Raw genomic sequence first — 21,129 nt, forward strand, 5'->3', positions numbered from 1 at the left:
TAAGTGATTAGTATGTAATTAACAGCACAAGCAGTCTTACACATACAGGTTGAATTATGTGTTTGTGTGTGTGTGTGTGTGTGTGTGAGAGAGAGAGAGTGTGTGTGTGTGTGTGTGTGTGTGTGTGTGTGTGTGTGTGTGTGTGTGTGTGTGTGTGTGTATATATATATATATATATATATATATATATATATATATATATTTATAAACATATGTGTATTTAGGTTTGAATTTTCCTTTTATCATAGTTGTTTTTAAACACACTTCAGAAATGTAATGAAAAGCTACGGTAAAGTTGTATTCCGGCAATTTTTGCTGTTTTTAATCACTGAAACCAAAGAAATTGCTATCAGATATGAGCTCTGAGTTTAACTAAACATCATTTCAAAGTCAAAATAGTATTTGAAGGACATGGAATCGATATTGTAAATTAAAATGTATAGCAGTGTCAGGGAGGGGACATTGACCTTGAGACACACACAGTTCTGTAGGCGTTACCCAGTGGCGAAGGGGTCAACACAGAGCCTCAGGAAAACAAACCGACAGTCGTGGCATGCTCCTCATGCATCATTTTCTGTAGATGTAGAGACACACACTATGCACACTGTGTTTTCCACAGATTATCCCAAAGCGGAATCACAACAAGCGCTGTGGTGAAATTTCCGTTGCGCTCTTAAGACACGAGCTCAGGAGCCCCGGTGCAGCTACATATAATGACTCCCAGCAGCCAATGACAACAGCCTTTCTCCACATACGTAAGTACACATGACACTGTGCGCCGATCTCCACTGAGCACAGTCGCAGATCTCCCACAGAGCAAGCAGGAGAGGATGGGAGGCAGAATAATGGCCCGGTGCTGATTCATATCAACTGATTGTCTGTGACATGTGGTGTTCAGCCAAAGGCCAAAGGCCACAGCGGTAGCACTGCCCTTTACAACGTCACATTAGGCCTTGCTAATTCGCAGGCAATTAGCCTGGCTGCATGGGAGCTAGCCTGAGGTGATGGGGGTCGCCAGGAAGCAGCACCGACTGCAACACGCCATTCGGTGAAGGTACAAGTCTAGACCGTGTTTCTCGAGCGGTAAATAATGGGAAGGCCTTCGCATTTCAATGATAATATAACTGTGAGGTGAGCTTTGAATGACCAACATTTCCCATCATTATATTCACCTTGAATAGAATAAAATAGAGCAGCATTGAATAGGGATTAATCTTACATAGTTTTTCATTTAATCAATTCATCATTTAGTCTTTAAAATGTCAAACAAATAGTGAAAAATAACAGCACTAAAGGAAAGCTAATTACAAAAACATAAAACACAAAATACTGTAGGGCAGGTGGTGAAGGTCAGTTTTTAAGAGTTAGTGATTGCACTTGTGATTGCACATGGGCGGATGTGGCGTAGTGGAGAGCAAGGTAGTTCTCCAATCAGAGGGTCGGTGGTTCGATACCCGGCTTCGGCAGTCGATGTGTCCTTGGGCAAGACACTTAACCCCAAGTTGCTCCCGAAGGCTTGCCATCGGTGTGGACTGGATGTTGCATGAATGTTAGTTAGAGTCTGATGGTGGCACCTTGCATGGTAGCCTGTCATCAGTGTGTGAATGGGTGAATGATATGTAATATACTACTGATTGTAAGTCGCTTTGGATAAAAGCGTCTGCTAAATGACTGTAATGTAATGTAATGTAATGTGATTAAAAAAAAAATGACATTCTCAAAACACCAAAAACAAATTTCAATTCAGACAAACTGATGAAAAAGAGACAAAGACAAAAGCAAAAAATAAGTAACCCCTGCCTGGCTTTGGTCTCCCACTGCATCACTATTGTGGTAAAAGTGGAACCTAAAGTGGAGGGACACGTGGGTGTGAGAGGGCTGCGTGAGGGCTGCAGAGAGCATGGGAAAGTAGAGCGGTGCACAGTGTAGGACCAGACAGAGATTGGGAAAGGTTGGTGAAGATAACATGAGGGAGATGATGCTGTTCCAGTGATAAAACATAATGCGGGAATGATGCACTCTGACTCAGAGCCCCCATCTACATCAGTTCCATTTTTCTTCCTCCACGGCGTTTTGTGTTTTTTTTAGCATCTTCAATCCTGACAGAACAAGTGTGATCATACCACAGCCACTCCACGACCAGCCTGATGCAACGCTGTTTGCATCCTGCTCCAGTATACTGTATCTCCATTCGTTCGCTTTAAAAACAGAGATGCTTTTGGGAGCGTCAACCAGCTCCATAAACAAATGGCAAACGCATTTGTGTGCTATCTAATTTCATGTTTTTTTTTGTTACAGATTCTAAATCTCCTCGACAGCTCTGGAGGAAGGTGCTCATCATTACTCCTTGGATGAAAAGAGCTCCCTATATTCATTTCCAGCTTAGACACAAAAATCTCACGACCTTGGAAAGCATTTGAAAGTGTGTGTGTGTGTGTGTGTGTGTGTGTGTGTGTGTGTGTGTGTGTGTGTGTGTGTGTGTGTGTGTGTGTGTGTGTGTGTGTGTGTGTATGTGTAGATGCAACACATGCAGTAAAGACTGTGGTGTTCAACCAGTGTACGTAAATCGTGTGATTTCTAAGGATGGAAGCCGTGTGTGTGTGTGTGTGTGTGTGTGTGTGTGTGTGTGTCCTGGTTTCAACTCTGTCGTTCCTGCGCTCCTCTCACATTATCATACAGAGCAGACGGAGTGCGTGTGCTGGGTAGTAAAACTCTCCTCTGCTCTCTGACAGTCTCCTCTCTCTTCTCCAACTCCCCCCACCCTCATCTCCTCTCCTGCTGTGCTCCTTGTGTGTAATCTGCAGACTGCACACGTACACTGCCTACCTGAGTGGGAGTCTCTCTGTGGGTGTGTGTGTGTGTGTGTGTGTGTGTGTGTGTGTGTGTGTGTGTGTGTGTGTGTGTGTGTGTGTGTGTGTGTGTGTGTGTGTGTGTGTGTGTGTGTGTGTGTGTGTCTGCACACATGTTTGGTAGAGGGGGAAGGAGATAACACAACGGACCACGTATGAGATTTTTTTTCCTTCTAAAGCTAAAAGTGTTCGCCTTGAGTTGGTACATTCAGAAAACACGAATTTTCCAAGTGTGTACTTGCAACGTTTGAGCCGACCATGTCTGCCGAACGTGGCAGCCAGACAATCTCTGTGTCTGTGTCCCACTGTGTACAGCTGACAGCAATCACCTGAACTGGAATGAACCGGACTTATGTAACTTTCCCTGTGATGGCCGTGGCTGGTATGAAACAAGCCCAACTGTTTTGAGTCAGGTCATCCAGGAAGCAAAAAGTTTACAGCTTTTCCTAACATGGAATGGGACTTTTGCTTCACCTTGAAGTGCTGCTAAATTTCTTACTTTACAGACTTCTTACATATCAGTTCATGCATAAGTCAGTGGTTGTGAATTATTTTTTTTCCACCACAGATCTGTGTAAGAGTGTATAGGTTTCACTGGTAACAACAGATGCAAAAAACAGAACGGACAAACTGAGTGAGGGTTGTGCTTTAAAAAATAAATAAAAAAATCTATAAAATACTGAATATTATTGTGTATTGTTTAAATGGACCTGGCCTAACAGGAAAGCGACACAACCTTGGGTTATATATCTCGCAACAAATTCTCTGCACTGATATTGTGGATAAATGCAGAACATGTGAATATATAGCCACAACACCATCAGTACAGTGCTTTAATGGTGGTAATTGAATGCAGTCACACATACACACTAATCAATGAATCCAAAGGTGTAATTATGGGATCCTAAAACATCCTGGCCCCAGGTACAACCAGCAGGAGAAGGCAGCCATGAGCTGCAGAGAGAGAAACCCTGAATGGTCTTAATAACCCACATCCTCTCTCTCCGAACAGAAATCGAATTGACTGAATCCTACATGCAGTTAAGAAGCTCTGCCAACACAACCTGGCTTGTATCATAACCTTTTTGTCTCCGTTTCTGGCATGCATATCTGCTCAGGGAATGGTTGGTTGAAGATTATAGACGGGCGAACAAATACAGGTTTGTGAGAGGAGAGGAGTGAGTGACTAAGAGAGGAGGAGGAGAGAGGGTGGAGGCTGGTGGAGTGCAAGTGCATGGGAGATGAAGATGGAAAGTGAAAGAGAGAGAGAAATAATGAGAGAAGAAGAAAGATGTCGTCGTTCTCGGAGAGATGAATTGGTTGATAGTTTGCAGACAGCCTTTACGATGTGTCAGTGGAAGGACTCTATCCTTCCCCTTCTTCACTAATAAGGTAGAGAATCCCCAAGACACAACCGTAGGGATCTGTTCATTTCTCTCCAATAACACGGCCACCTTTCCGTTCATAGTAGCCAGGATTTGCATAGCCGCATTTACATAAGGATTTAATAATGTCGTCTGAATGAGACGAAACGCATCTGTCAATCATTGCTGGTTCACTAAAAGGTTTCTGTGCTCTCTTCCAGTCGACCACTGGATCAGATGTGTGCAGTTTGAGCAGCAGCAATAAGGGTTTTGCTTTGATAGCATTTGATCAGTCCAGTATCAGAATCTGCTTGTTGAATCTGAGTCCGGGTTACGTTTCAACATTTGGAAGTTTTAAATAACTCAACTTGAAATTAAGACCTGTAATCAGCTTTTGTTGAATGGGAAGGTAGAAGCACTTTGAGTAGCTATGACATGGAAATAAGATGAGCACATATAAACAAATAATCGTTGTCACCTGCTTCGTCTGCTTCGTCAAAAACGAAAGGTTTCTAATTCAGAATTACTAAGTTGCAGTAGTATTATTATGGAAGTATAACTGGCATAATGGACGCAACACGACACAAACAAAAGCTATCCAAAAACAACATCGATAAAATAACAATTTCAAAAGAGACCACACTCCCCAGCAAAGTATACGCTATGAAAGAGTAAAAAAATAAAAATAAACAGCAGCAATATAATAATAATGACCTAAGCATTCATTTCTTAGAAACGAATTACAAATAAAAGTAATTTAAAGGCTTCAAAGACTAGTTTAGTAATTGTAAATCAAATTCAAAAAAGTATTTATCATTTAAAAGCATAAAAGCTACTGCCTTCCTCCAATATTTTCTCCCACAGTGATTGTGATTATGTTACCACGAGGTCAGAGCTGGAGTGCACTCTGCTCCAACCGGATCTAACAGGGTATTAGACATGTCGACACACAGACCTGAGACCAGCTCTAGAATCTTGACCCTACAAAGCTTGCCAACATATTGCAAAGTGTTTCTCTCTTGTCTGGTCTTACCTTCCAGCCGCTGCCCGCCTCTCGGTAGTAGGGGAAGTTGTCACAGATCCACTGGTAGATCTCACTGAGGGTCATCCGTTTGCGCGGTGAGCCGTTGATTGCAAAGGTGATCAGGCTGGCGTAGCTGTAGGGCGGTTTACCGTCTCGGTGCTGCGCAGCTTCCTCCTGGTCCAGCGTTGTTCCCGGGTCCAGGTGGACGACTTTCTTGCCGGGCCCGTGCCCGTGATGGTGGAGGCCGTGATGGTGGTGTCCATGGTGGTGACTGTGGTGGTGTCCCGCGTCGGACTTCTGTATGGCTGCCCTCATGCTAAGCTGGGGGAGCCAGTCCATTGAGGTCAGGCTACTCTCCAGCTCAGAGGTCATGGCTCTTGTAGTTCGAAGGGGTCAAAAAGGGAAGGGTGAGAGGTTCAGCGACTTGGCGAATGGAGGATCTCCTGCTGGCTCACTCGATGGGTGCTGTGCAGCAGCCTTGGCTCAAGTCTGGAAGAGCAGGAGGTTTGTTTACTACGACTATTCATCTAGCTGGAGCAGAAAGCACACTTGGCAGTGACATGCAGATGTTAACTTGCACATTATTTTCTGCATACAGTGCTGCTTTGTATAATGGAAAACTAAATATTTTGCCATTGTTCATCACTTATATGATCTGCAATGTGCTCTATGGATAAGAGAAAAAAACAGTTGTATTCCATTAATTACGCAGTGAAAAGCATAGCAGTATGGGAGGCTAGGTATGAGTTAAGGGTCTTACTCTTCCCATTCCTTTCCATCTTTCTTTGGGCCAAAGCATCTGGGGAAGTCACCGAAGTGAAAGGTAGAGTCCTTCCCTCGTGCATCCTCACAAGTTCTTCATTTAGCCGCTGCAATGGCCGCTGCTGCAACGAACAAACACAGAACCACACAAGACGGTGAGCTTGCACTGCCAGACAGCCTTCATAAGATATTAATATCGCTGAACCGCTCAACAGGCCTCGGCATCTGTCCAGTCCGATTAAAACTCTTCTCTCTTTCTCTCTCTGTGTTCTGTCTATCTGGATTGCCTCTCGCTCGCGTTCCCTCCAAAGTGGAAATGGCAATTGGATCTGCAGAGTGACTAAAAGCTGGGGAATTGTTTTCACAAGTGCCTGCCAAATGGGGGGGGAGACGACGACCGCTCGGGAGGAATTCCAACCCTCTAGAGGAGCCGAAAGGCTCGTCCCCTTTCCCTTACTGTGTAGTCCCCCCGCACCGTGTTCCCGTTCTCCGACTCTCGACGTGCCTCACTCTCCTGTCAACCCCCCACTACTCCCCCAGCGTCTCAGATCCTGTTCAGACAGACACAAACGATGAAAGAAATGAAAAGCCCCAACATTTTAATTTGGTAGCTATTTTTAGAGCAGCGCTGAACTTAAAAATGTGTCCCGTGTAAGTAGAGAACGTTTTTCTTCTGGTGGTGGGGGCTTTTGGAAATACTTTTAGCATGGTTCAGGAAAAAAAAACCAAAGACGATCATTTGGTACACTAGAGTGAAATTACTCACCAATTGTTCTGTGCTCCAGTCAGTCACAGAACATTCGTAGATTTGTCACTACTGGACTGAGAATGTCATGTAACTGTTACTCATCACTGGAGCGAAGATGTTGCGTTCAGACCACACTCTGATTCTACAAGGAAAATTGCCTCCTTAAGTTCTTGGTACTTTTGCAAGATAAACATCCTGCATTCTGAGAAAAATGCAGGTAAACCTGAGAAAGAGATGAGTATAGAGTGGGCCAATGCCAGTGAATACTTAACAATGGCTGGATGGATTCAGCCTCCTAAGGATACAAAAATCGACATCTAAACCTGCATCTACCATCCCATGCAGTAACCTTCGCATGTCCTTGAACAACAAAGAGCCTATTGGCCCACGCCTCTTCCATTCATGCTCACTGTATATAATCAAGGTGGGAGAACTTCAAGGAGCCTGCCTACCAGCAACACAACTCACTGTCTCTCTTTCCACCAATCCCTCTGAAGAGCCAAGTACACAAGGATGAAGACGAGGAAGGGAAGTGCTCAGCTCCTGCAAAAAACCTTGCTTAATTACAAGCAGAAAAAATAAATGTCTAGCACGCAGACTCATCAAGCCAAACAAGCTAGGCAGTGTGACTACGGGAAGAGAAGATGAACGGAGAAAAGAGATATGCCCTTTGCACAACACCACCCCCATCTCCTCCTCAAGGCCCTGCTACAGCGGGAGAAGCCATAGCCAACCCCCCTCTTCCAAATCCCAGGAAGCCATCTTAATTAGTGCACCTTTTTTTTTTTTCTCGCTGAAGGGAAGGTAGCATTGCTAGTTGTAGTGGTGGCGGGTAGGTGGGGATTGGGGGTGGTGACACACAAGACACATAACAACAAGTACTTATTTTCCCCTCATTAAAAGGAGGCTCAAGCTGCAAATCCGCCTGCCACAAGCCCTGACCTGCTGTGCTGCCGCGGCTGTTGTTGTCGAGAAGTTTGGGAGCGTGGGCTGGCTGCATGGCGGCACGGTGTAGCTCTGCACCGCTAGCCCGGTGAGGCGTTTTGGGATGATGAGTAATAGAAGAGAGCGGAGAGGGAGAAGAGGAGGGGCATGACTTCGCTTCTGGGGAGAAGGGGCTCCTGCTGGGTGGGTAGACGCAACCAATTACCCAGTCGACTCAGTCAACTGGTCCCACAGTGACTGGGCTAACCTCGGCACTGTGCCTTTTGTGTCTGATATATGCTGATTTCACATCAGCCTCGGAGGCCCACATGGTACCAGGGGAGTAAAAATGATCACTGCAGAGAAGACAGCTCACTGTATATCTCTTCTTTCTTAGGGCTATTATGAAATGCATTGTCTTGTATGCATAGATGCTGAGTGCTAAACTCTCATCTCATGTAATTGTTCATGATTATCTGAGTGTACGACAACAGCCATATGTGAGAGAGAAGAAAGTAACCCATACATCTGTTTGGGTCTTTGTTGATGTTCCTCTAGGTAAAATGTTGCATTTCAGGGACAAATGTTTGGACTGGGAACATCCATACAGTCTATCAGTATACTGCACGTACTTCACTAATGTAGCCAGAGATGACCACATCATCCTCAAATTCAGATCCTTATCAAGTGCCTATATTATTATTATTATTATTATTATTATTATGATATTATGTTATCATATATAATAAAATGTTTCTGTTTTCATTCGTAAATATGTGATTAAATGCATGTTTAGGAATAGAACTGCACAGATGAATTTAAAGTAAAGTGCTGAACGTAGTTTATCCTTGCTACAGGGCAAGAGAGAACTAATTGTAATACAATGATAATGGGGCTCATAGAGAAACCCAAATGACACAATTGCTGCACAGTAATGGACAAATCCGCACAAGATACAACTCTGTATCATCGATCTGGACACATCAAAAACTTTACCAACCAGGCAGATTTCAAAGAGCTGTAGAGCAAATAAAGGTAGTGAGGAGGGGATATCCTGGCAGCTGATCACACAGAAGTAGGAGTGTTTGATTAAATAGTTTGAAAGCTTGTAGTATGAATGTGCATGGGGGAACATACAATTTCAGAAACATTTGGCTAACATTAGAAGAAGGAGAAAATGTGGCATCTGGGATTTTAATTTCCTACCCGACAAAATGGAGAAGCACTTAAAAAGTTAACTTGGGCATTTGCAAGCTCTGATCTATTACTTGGCACTTCCAGAAAAGATTACGAGCATTAATATAAAAAAGAAGAGCAAGGATTTGGATGTTTATGAACAAGAAATCTTTCTCCTCCAAAGAATTTAAATACATCACTCTCTGCACTAAGGATGGGGCTTTCATGAACGGGAACATTGTCCCTTTAAAAGAGTTGAGGGTCTGTGTGTGATTGAATGTATTCACCCATTAGACTTTGTAGCTGTGATGCACTCACTCAGCTGTATGCATCACTAACAGCTAACAGTCCCCCGCTGCTTGCAGGCTTTTAGACTGAGAGAGAGGCTTTACAGTTCTGCATTTTAATAGAGAACTTTGAATGGAGTGATGGGGGATGGGTGGGAGAGGGGGGGGAGAAAGCCAAAAGAAAGAGGCATCAAAATATTTTCGGAGGAAAATGAAGTAATGACAAAATACCCACCCGGAGTGTGCAAAGCAGAGGGGGCTTCTGGGAAGGGCTGCCCTGGCAACGGTAAGGCTAATGTGTCAAAAGAAAGTCTGTAAGCATACTGAGCGCTGTCATGTCTAGGAGTGTGGGCCATTCAAAGCGAGAAGGAAAAGGTCCAAAAAAGCAGTATTGAACATCTTAATTACTTTCTGCTTCAGCGCCAGAAAACATACCCCTGAAAAGGTTCAATTATAAGATATCAAGGCAAATCAGCTGCCCTTATGGTGGCTGCTCGCTCATCTCTCAATGGAGCTGGGTTAAGCAATTATCGTTTGATACTGTCTACTTATTCTCAAAGGAGACCCAGAGAAGCATTGATGCAATGCACCGTTTCAAACTCAGATCCGGTTTTGTGGCCTTACTCCTTAAAGCGAGTGGTCAGGCGAACTAATGCTTTAAAGGAAAAATAACATTGGGAAAAAATAGGTAGGCCTAATTCAGAGAAAGGACATCATTTATCAGTGACAAAACACCTTCATCAATGGTTTCTGATCGCTTGACCATGTCAATCAAGCAGCATCTCAAATGAAACAGAAACTTCTGATAAACACCGATTTTTATCAGGCCTGAAAGAAGGCAAGAAAAATCAGCAGGTTCCACTGAATCCCCGAAGCCTAGAATAAAATATTGAAGTCACTAAGCCCACACAGAAGTTAACACCTGAAAACATCTGCCGAGGTAGAGGAAGTTAGCGACCCTGAAGACTTACCACTGCCGACGAGGAAAAAGCTATCACAATTCCAGATTCTGACAACAGAGGAAGTTAAAAAGGCATATTTTGTCATAAATAAAACATAGGAATGCAGCATTTCGGCAAACTCCCCCAACGAAAGGTCCCAAGAGAGGGATGGGATGCTGTTTGTGAACTCATGCTTTGCACAGTAAAGGAGGCTATAGCACTGCATCACCAAGACTCAAACTACATTTTCACATCAAGCCCTATTCAGCGAGGACTAGTCCTCTTTAAAAATTCATTAATTTACAGCAAAAATAGATTAAAGAGCCCAAACTAAAAAGTTTGGCTTGTGAATAGCATTAATAATGGAAGCGAGCATCCAAAACCTAGAGGCCCTGGCTCAGAGGCATGGCTTAGGTTTTGTTGCGCTTTATAATGGAGAGTAATTTACATTTTTTAGAAGTATTACAGCTTTTGATGCTTTATAATTACATTGTTTTACATGCAAATTGGCTAACAATTGTTACTCATTAAAACGTTACCAGGAGAGTGCAGCAACACTTTACATCAGGTTCACAATGGAGGCTTTGCACTGAACTCTTGTTGCTGGAAGCACCTCTGCTGAATTCAATCCAAATGACAGCCCTTTAAAAGTGATCATCCCCCATCTTATCTTTTACATCTTTCTCTTTCAAATCACAGCAACGCTTTCTGAACGGAATCAAAGAGGATTTTGACAAGATAAAAGGATTTGCTGCATTTGAATCCAAATGATGTGTACTTTCCTGGGGACAGGACAGAAATCACACTGACTGGGAGCACTCAGAGAACTTAAAGGTACTTAAAAGGAGAGTAAGCCTGCTCTAATGCGTTGTGATTTTTTTTTTTTTCGCCTTCCAAGCATGAGAAGAGTTTGCTATGGTACAATATAAAAGGTAGATCAAGAACTAACGAACAGCTGATTGGGGATGAAAGGTTTCACATCCACTCACTTGCAGTGGTCTGGTAATTACTTCTTATATCAGGTCATTTAAATAATCACTTTGTCTAAATGATGATTTAAACAGCTGATTATTGATGTGACCTGAAGTAATTAAAATGACCTGTTGACCTAGTAACGTTGTTGTGGCCTGATAGTTACAGAGGGATATTAGAGGGCTTTGAGCTGAAGCAAATTATACCTCTTCCTCATCTCTTTTAATAGCTGTGGCCAAGCCATCTTAGAGCATGGCAGTTTGTCAACCGCCGCTCTGGCGGAAGTGTTCATGATAAACAGTAGAACACGAAGAGGCTCGCAGGCATCATTCCATACAACGGAGGAGAGTGGGTGTTAGTGTTTGCTAAAAGCATAATCTTACTTAGTAGGTCCTTAAGTAAACAGATCTTCCTTCCAAGGTTAAACGCAGATTCTGTATAATGGCAGCGGTATGAAAAGGTGAGCCTATAGTCTCTTTAGAGGGATCAACACTGTGGCTAAGACAGACAAACATCTTCATTTTCCGCACATCAAAGCCATTGAGATGTAAAAAAAAAAAAACTTCTGAATGTTGCAAGCTAACGTTAAATCATGCTGAGTTTTTAAATAGAATAAACTCCAAAAAAGGGTGTGCATGGATTGTATGTATGTATGTATGTATGTATGTATGTATGTATGTATGTATGTATGTATGTATGTATGTATGTATGTATGTATGTGTGTATGTATCATATATATCATTCTTGGCAGACACTGAGAATAAAGAATGGCTGCCCATATTACTAATGAAGTCAAACAAAAATAATATATTACAATTCATAATGGATATGCAGGAACAACATAATATCTTGACAGCTATGATGATACATATACCAGCCAGTGGAACTGAGATAAAAATCTACTTAATTTCTTAGTTTCTAATTGGATTTTGTATATGTGAATTGTATTTATAATTCAATGATTATGTTTAGAATTTGTGAATTTCATCTTATTGAGCAGCCTAGGCTATCTTTATTTACCAACGTTTCATTTGCCAATTAACTCACATTGCTGCTAATGTACTGTACCTTTGTTGGTCGTAAATCTTTAATGCATAATGTTTTAGAATTACTATGTTACTGTACTGTTTTTAGGTATTTTGAAAGCTATTATTATTTTTGTAGATGCTTCCATTTCACCTTTGAAGTTTGCAAGGCGTCATTCCTGGCATGCCAGGCCGCCCCTTTTTTACACTTGACTCACGTAGAGATTTTGGCGTTGGTTATTTTATAAATATAGGTCCAGGTGTCTCGGATAAGAACTGGAGAAGGAAACATGTGTTGTATTGTCTTCCTACAGGTACTTTGGCCCTTTGGTGTGTGTAATAATGTTGTTGCCTATGTTAAGTGGCTTAACTCCACATGCCTCTTATTACACTGGATTACTTTTTCTATATTTTGAATGTTTTCACTTTACTCTTATTGAGAGAGGCAGTTAATGTTTTTGTTGGATTTCCAATCTTAGCTAATAGTTTTTTAACTTAGGGAATATATTGTCAAAACTTCATATGTCAAAGTTAGGTAGTATAGTTGCTTGAGACATTATTAAGAAAAAACTCCTCAAAGTGCTGCTTTGCACTGATGATCCAGATGTGCAATGACTGTGTGTGTGTGTGTGTGTGTGTGTGTGTGTGTGTGTGTGTGTGTGTGTGTGTGTGTGTGTGTGTGTGTGTGTGTGTGTGTGTGTGTGTGTGTGTGTGATATTGTCTTCTGCAGAGAATGGAATAAATGGTCACGTCTCTGACAAACTAACATCCCTTACGCTGGCATATCGAGTTGTTCTTTATCAAAGAAATGCAAATGCATGTAGTGTATCCACAAATAGCCCTTGATTCAATTTTTAAAAAGCCACTAATAATCCCGCTTCTTACCAATGCATTTGCTGACATTGACGATAATAGTGACGACCTTTCCAATGATAAAACAGAAATCAGTAAAACATTATGAGGGTTCCTTCTCCTCACGTTTCATGCATAACGTTTTAATGAGGCATTTAGGGGCCTATGAGTGATCTACTGAAAAAGTCTACAATGGCAATCAGCAGTGAGTGTGGCAGCTGTTTGGCAATTAAAAAGCCAAATTACCCTCAATCAACACCATTTACAAGCGCAAGTAAATCTCAGAGCAAATAATGATGAGAGAAATCTGTTCAGACAGCTCTCATCTTGATAGGAATTAGAGGCGCATCCAAATCATGAACAGTGTACTCTCTCAAACGTTTTCCTCAGTCTGTTCGCCACAAACACACACACACACACACACACACACACACACACACACACACACACACACACACACACACACACACACACACACCTCGCCTTGTCTGTGTGTTTTTGTATAGTGTTGGCTTGCAAACTGCAGCATGATGAAAGATAATGACTCCTTTACAGTATAAGATGGTCCCCGTTCATTCTAAGGCGAGGGTATAGTCCCCGTTATGGAAACAGACTATACCTGTCCATTTGAGGCAACCTTTGGAAAATAAATCCATAGTAGGTTAGCACAACCGCACCATCAACAAACTCCACTTATATTTGAAAACGGCCAATAAAAGAGACCTGCACGCACTGTGGAAAAACAGGCACTTGCGGGCAGTTATGGCAAATTGCTGTATCTCCTGTCTGCACCAAGTATACTAAGATATTTTTTACTCAAAGATGAGCCATTTTGCCCAATCTGCATCTAATATGGAGCACATGTTACTGTCAATTCTGTAAATAATGTTAATTGCTTTCGACACAATATTTATAAAATTCTTTATAAATAGTCCTGAACAAAACATGGGGAGCCACTGAAACATGACACATCCTGTAATAGTGTGCCAGCTGATAAGCACCCAACATGACATGATGCATGCATGAATTACATACTGTATAAAATACTTCATACATCTATACATTCAGAAATCAACACCTATGCTGAAGCTTACATATAAACACTATATAGAATATTTCAAGCTATGGAACATAGTTTAATTAGACCTCTTGAATTCCTGTAAATCAAGTGAACAGATTTGTTCTCTTACCTTACTACTTTTCCTTACACCCATCGAGGAGTCAACTTTGTAGAGGATTCACTACTTTAAAAGATAAATTTGCCTCTCCATGCATTTACGTTGCAGCCAATAGGCACTCATTCCTCCTCGAGTCTGTCTATAAGCTTTTCCACCGTTATCACTTCAAAAGTGTTTTTCAGCTGTGGAGAAAAAACTATTGCATAATTGTTCAATAAAAAACATCACTTTCTTCACAGCCCCGCTGTCTGAATGCTAATGCAAACTTATATTAAGTTGACTTTATCTGACAACAACATTTGGGATAAAGACTAACGCCACAGTGTCTGCATGCATGCGTACTGTGACAGGCAGCGGACTTGTCATAGCCTGCCTGCCTACTGAGTAAAAAGCAGCAGAAGCTTAACACTTCTTTCCCGGTAAATCATTACACTGTCACAAACCGACATCCAAACATTCTCCAGCGCAGACTACTCACCGTCGTAGGGGAAATGTGAACCGGCACAATGATTATTTTATTTTTTTTGTACTCTGGTTCAGAAGCTCCAGACAGCCTGTTCTGTTACTTGGGAAAATCCCCCCCTTTTGCAGACAAAAGCTCCAGCGGTGGTTAGACGCTGTCAGTCTGGCTGCATGCGCGGCGCTCTGCGGGCGTCGAGCTGACCGCTGCCGTGGTCAGCTCCACAGTCATGACGGGCGGACTCGACCCCCCCTGCAATTCGCGTTTGCGCTCAACAACGCGAAGAATCCCCGGGTCCTCTGTGCTCCGCTCGGGCTGCTAAACCACCGGAACTACTTCCAACGCCAGCCGGAGCACGTTGAAGATAAATTCATGCACCACATGGGGGGGGGGGGGGGGGGATGAAATCACATCCATTTAACTAGTTCCCCAATTTCATTATTAACGAGATTCCACCAGGACACACACACGCGCGCACACACACACACACACACACACACACACACACACACACACACACACACACACAGACCTACCATAATTAGCCAATGGATAGTATATAAGCCTTACATATAATAACTATTAATAATAACAATGTGACATCATTATGATACTATTATGTTGGGTTTATGTATTCAAGTAATCACCATCAGCTGATGCACTCCAATCGTTGTAATTAAGGAGTATGAAGTATGAAAAATGATTAAAGCATGTAAGTCATTTTGATGTGATGACATTATTCTGTAGTGTTTCACCAATAAATTGGGGGCTTGGTGATTTCTCAGCTAGGTTGCATGATGGTAATTTGTCGATTAAATGCAAGGAGAAACTTGATGTGAAGCACAGCGCACCACACATCTGGACAGAACATCAGTCAGAGCACCTTGTTGAAGCCTAACATTTATGGTCAGGTAGCGAGTGATATTTGTTTAGCATTCTTCACTCACGTAGTCTCAAGGATGTGTTTTGCAGTGTATGGTCTCGCACTGGCTGCTGTTGCTGCAGTACTGAGTTTGCTGGTGTAATCATTTTTCTGGGTTGAACATTGTAAATGAAAATATGATTGGCCAAAATATGGATTTTAAACCTAAAAGACATAATGTTTAAAGATTAGTGTGAGCTTTAATAATCATGCAACCACAACATACAAACAGTTGTTGCTGTTGCCAATGTAATGTAATTTTATTAGTTGCATGTTTTGCATGTAACTATTGGATCTAAATGCAAATTTTGAGCGACATCTGTATCTACGAGTCACAGAGGCTTTTCACTCAGCATTGAATTCACCTCTAAAGTTCTTGACTGGGATATCAACCAACAAATATAGCTGCATGTAAGATCAATTTGAACGACAGCTTCATCTGTTAGAGCACCTCATATCACTCTACCAATTAGTAACTATGTAAGTTAACTGGAAGTAGCTCAGTAGATATGCATGTAGTCTCATGGAAGTTTGTGAAATAGGGACAAAATTGAATCTATTGGTTCGTATACAGGGACACGAACTGTCTGTTTTTCCGTGTTGCTCAGAATGAAAATAAAGCCAATGGAAAGTCAATTAGGAGCGTTATTCGTGAAATGCATCCACGTGACTAAGCAACAACCAAGACTGTTAACCAGGAAACTGGTGTTCAACACCTTGTTGTTGCCTTAACCTAAGAGTTAGTTTTGTTGCCTAAACCTAACCCATCATGGATTTCATGCCTAAACCTAACCATTCGTGGATTTGTTGCCTAAGCCTAAACCTAACCATGATGTTTTTTCTTAATTTAACAAAGTGGTTTTGTTGCCTTAACCTAAGTCCATTTTAGTTCGTGACTTTTTCATGAATTGCCGTGAGACTGTGTTGGCATGTAAGAGAGAGCAAAGACATGACAGTGGCACAAGCCAGGTTTAAATCTATGCAGACACAGTAGGCTTCAGAACACAATTTGCTTGGCAAGTGTACATATCCCCCTAACACTTAGCTCCATAGCTGTTTGCTGAGGAGTTAGTGAACAGCTAACTCCATAATCCCACTATAAAGCCTGAGAGGATGGGTGAAACAATTCACTCAATAAAATAAGTCAGAATGTAGAGACATAGTTGTTGGAAATTCCATTACGTCTTATATGAACATTTTGATCAGCCTTCTTGTTGAAAAGTGCCAAAATAAACTTATTAAAAACTGATTAATACTGGTATGATGCTGGCAAATTGAGCAAATGAAAAATAGGGAAATTTTGGACCGACTTGCAAATAGCAGCAGTTTTTCTTTATTGTTATACTTCTCTAATTTGACCTTTAATGTGGAGAATGACGTACATTTAGAATTTGACATGAAGGCTGTTTCACATTTATCTGCTGAAAGGGGGGAAGTTTTTCTGTGTACACCTTAAATCTGACTTTTATAACAAGCATGATTTTGTGACATTACAGCTGGTTTGGAAACCACCAATCGTGGTCCAGCTTGTAACTAACTACTTACATATGTACTTCAAACCTCTTGTGCACATACAGACAAGATCATTTCTGGTTTGGCTGACAGAGATTGTAAGACTGAAAAGATAAAAAGATTACCAAAACAACTGAATGACTGTGTAATCTTGGAATTTCTTCTGGGTTAACTGTTGTAATCTGTGAGTCTACCTCTCTAGGCAAAAAAAAAATTGTGTCGCCATGGTATGACAAACCTATCAAAGGTAATTTTTTGAATATGCACTTATCTTCATTTTGCATTAATTTGATATAATTTACTTAAACACTGTAAACTGTGAATAGCCACTTTAAACTCTGTTGTTCTTTAATGTAGTTAAATGATTAACACCTGTCTGGTTACAAAATGCAACCAGGCTTCACCTGTCATGACAAAATATGAACAGCTATTAACTGCATCTTCTTATTGATTCTATCCAAACATGGTTAGCTAATATTCGGCAAATTAAGTGAGACTTTATGATGCAACTCCTATTTCATTTTCAAACTTAAATTTCAAAAAGATTACACTGTTACTTTAAAAGTCATGTCTGTGTCAAGTATGCAGTGTATTTTGCCATGACACATGTAAAACATAGGCTGTTTTAGGAAAACCACAGCTCGTTTTGGCATGGAATTAAAGGTTTATGTTAATGTTGTAAACATGATCAGATAGGATGTTGGTCTTAAAGCAGAAAACTGTCCGTTGTCAACTGCGTGACGTTAATCAAATGGAATTTGTCTACTTTGGTGCTCTACCCTTATGTTGTGACGATTAGGCATGATGACTGGATCTGCCCGGTTTGACCCTGTTGCCTCTCCGACGTAGCAGTGTGTAAAGCCAGGTATGCTAAAGGAGACAAACATTCACACCTGGATATGCAACTTCTTAGGGTGGAACAAGGGTGGAACCTAAAGCGTGCAAAAGCAACATCTGAGAATTCCCATGTTAACCACTGGTTCTCTCAATTCTGAGAATTAAAAGGATTGCAATCAAATGTGTCTTTTGTAAACAGGAGCCGCTGTAGTGTCACTGTGAACGACAGCTTTATCTGTAACAACAAATCATGTCACTTCAACAAATTGCATGTGAGTTAACTGGAAGTAGCTCAGTAGATATGTATACGCATGTAAGAGAGAGCAAAGACATGACAGTGGCACAAGCCAGGTTTAAATCTATGCAGACACAGTAGGCTTCAGAACACAATTTGCTTGGCAAGTGTACAAATCCCCCTAACACTTAGCTTCATAGCTGTTTGCTGAGGAGTTAGTGAACAGCTAACTCCATAATCCCACTATAAAGTCTGAGAGGATGGGTGAAACAATTCACTCAATAAAGTGCAAAAAAATATGTATTAAAAACTGATTAATACTGGTATGATGCTGGCAAGATGAGCAAAAGAAAAATAGGGAATATCCAGCCTGACTTGCAATTTTTTTTTTCTTTTTCTTTATTGTTATACTTCATTTGGATGTTTGACCTTCAATGTGGAGAATGACTCTTCAGAGTTTGACATGAAGGCTGTTTTCACATTTATCTGCTGAAAGGGGGGAAGTTTCTCTGTGTACACCTTAAATCTGTTTTTCCTGTGCCGATGTGAGGGAAGGACAGAGGATGTCGCATGTGCACAGATTGTAAAGCCCTCTGAGGCAAATTTGTAATTTGTGATTCTGGGCTATACAAAATAAACTGAATTGAATTGAATTGAAATCTGGCTTTATAGCAAGCATGATTTTGTGACATGACAACTGGTTTGGAAACCACCAACGTTGGTCCAGCATGTCATTTATACAGGTGTGGTGTGGATACTTGAAACCTTTGGCGCAGGCAACAGAGAGTGGAATTTACAGGGAAGTAAAAACATTTTGTGTCAAACAGTTGAACTTTTGAATTTAGCAGTATTTGCACATTTAGATTTTGTGGATTTTCCATTGAAGGAGAAGGAGTAGGTATCATTTAAATTTTCTTTAATAAAGTAATTTAACTTTTTGGGGATAAAATCATATCGGACACAAATACATTTTTTTATTTATGTCTTTAAGATTCTTGCTAACACCAGTGCTCAACTATCAAAACAACTACAATTACGTTTCTGATCAGCAGTCCTGTGATATAATTACTTCCCCTTTCTTTTAACGCCACTACATTTAGGCAGACCAAATTTGTGCTTCTGTCTGAGAGCTTGGTCACATGGATCCATTCCTACTTTACCAGTGTTGGCTTAGACAACTCAGTGCTGCACTCGTCTGGATGATGGAGGTGCTTGCTGCAAATATTTGTTACAGGATTTGAGGGGTTTTTTTAAGCAGCAAAACAGTGCTTGAAAGATTTTCAAACTGTAAGGATAAAAATCCATGTTTGTCCATGAATTTTCTCTTTATTTTTTTCGTTGAAGTATTAAGAAAATCAAAACATACGAATACATTTGTAATCTTGTAATTTCAATTTAGGCCAAATTCTTGAAATCTTCGAGTCCACCACCAGAGGACTCTCTAGGCTAAAAAACAGTGTGTTGCCACAGTTAGACAAACCTATCAAAGGTTGTTTTTTGAATGTTTACTCATCTGTGTTTTGCATTATTTTAATCTAATGTACTTAAACACTGTAAACTGTGAATAGCCGTGAAAACACTCATTTTTCTCGTCTTTTAAGTCGTTAAATGATCATCACCTGTCTGCTCAAAATGCATCCAGGCTTGACCTGTCTTGGCAAAATGTGAACAGCTATGAGCTTATATTCAGATAAAGTGAGACTTTATGATGTTACTCCTACTTAATTTCAACCCTTAATTATTTATTTTTTAAATACACTGTTACAGTCCTGTCTGTGTCCAGTATGCAGTGTATTTTGTCATGATACATGTTAAACAATAAGGCTGTTTTAGGGGAAACCACAGCTCATTTTGGCACGGAATTAAAGGTTTATGTTTGTGTTGCACACATGATAAGATGGGAGGTTGGCTTTAAAGCAGAAACCCGTTCTGTCTGCTGTTGACTGCGTCGCGTTAATAAAGAGGAATGTGTCTACTTCCATGCCTTAGCCTTACATTGTGATTATTATGCAGCGCGACTGGATCTGCCCGGTTTGATCCTGTTGCCATTCATACGTTGCAGTGTGTTGGGCAAGGGATGCCTGAGGTATCACATGCATCCAACCGGATGTGCAACGTCTCCCGGTGGATTTGGTTGGAGCCTTAAGGGAGGAATCTAAAGGGTGCAACACATTATCAACGCAATAACATTTGAATCACCACGTTTCGGTCTCTTCATATCCTCTGAATGACTAAATGTCTCGAGATGACAGACTCCTGAGTCCAGTCACATAACTTCATCATCTTGTATCATGTTTGATGAGAGCAGAGCGTGTTCCCCAAGCCTCGCGAGAATACGCCTAAACTCGCCATGAGAAAGATGTGAGGGTTTGCTCATGCGCACAGCTGCATCTTGTGAATTTGCTTCAATAATTTCCCTTTTTTTTATGTTGACGTGTATGTTCCGTAACGTGACTGTTGATGAAAAGTAACAGGGTTCAAACGAGCATCGTGTTGTAGCCGAAGAGAGCATCAGATGGAAATGATTAAAATGTTAAACGTTCAGATTGTTATAAGACAGCTGCATGCCTACTTTTGATAATCATCTTTTTATTTTCTTATATTTTTTACTTGCTCCCTGCACCAACTTTTTTTCTGTATACAAGTTTTCATCACATGGCAGATATCAGTACATGATGGAGTGTTAATGATATATATATATATACAGTACCAGTCAAAAGTTTGGACACACCTTCCCATTCAATGTTTTTTTTATTTTTTCTACATTGTAGATTAATATTGAAGACATCCAAACTATGAAGGAACACATATGGAATTATGTTTAAGTTAATAGCATATATATATATATATATATATATATATATATATATATATATATATATATATATATATATAAACATCAGACTGTCAGTGGATTTCTTTAAAGAAAACTTTAAAACCTTATTCGGGAGTTTATTTCTAAGCGGACTCGTTGGTGTTATTGTTGATGGACATCGGAGATGATATCCTTGGAAAGTCCCACTGAATCTAAAATGATATGTATCACGTCTGCGTGCTCACA

The 21,129-nt window shown here is 40.9% G+C and overlaps 1 protein-coding gene across 1 annotated transcript in view; it reads right to left on the reverse strand.

The window, feature by feature from the left end:
• Positions 1-14,664, reverse strand: part of LOC129099928 (forkhead box protein J3-like) — a 48,413-nt gene extending 33,749 nt beyond the window's left edge. Inside the window, exons 1-3 of the mRNA XM_054609377.1 lie at positions 14,581-14,664; positions 5,998-6,121; positions 5,247-5,726 (exon numbers count right to left, since the gene is read on the reverse strand). Of these exons, the coding sequence (XP_054465352.1) occupies positions 5,247-5,609 (363 nt within the window). The 5' untranslated portion in view covers positions 5,610-5,726; positions 5,998-6,121; positions 14,581-14,664. The remainder of the gene's footprint in view (positions 1-5,246; positions 5,727-5,997; positions 6,122-14,580) is intronic.
• Between the last annotated feature and the right edge of the window lie 6,465 nt (positions 14,665-21,129).

Source organism: Anoplopoma fimbria, chromosome 12 (assembly GCF_027596085.1).
Source record: "Anoplopoma fimbria isolate UVic2021 breed Golden Eagle Sablefish chromosome 12, Afim_UVic_2022, whole genome shotgun sequence".
Classification (NCBI taxonomy): domain Eukaryota; kingdom Metazoa; phylum Chordata; class Actinopteri; order Perciformes; family Anoplopomatidae; genus Anoplopoma; species Anoplopoma fimbria.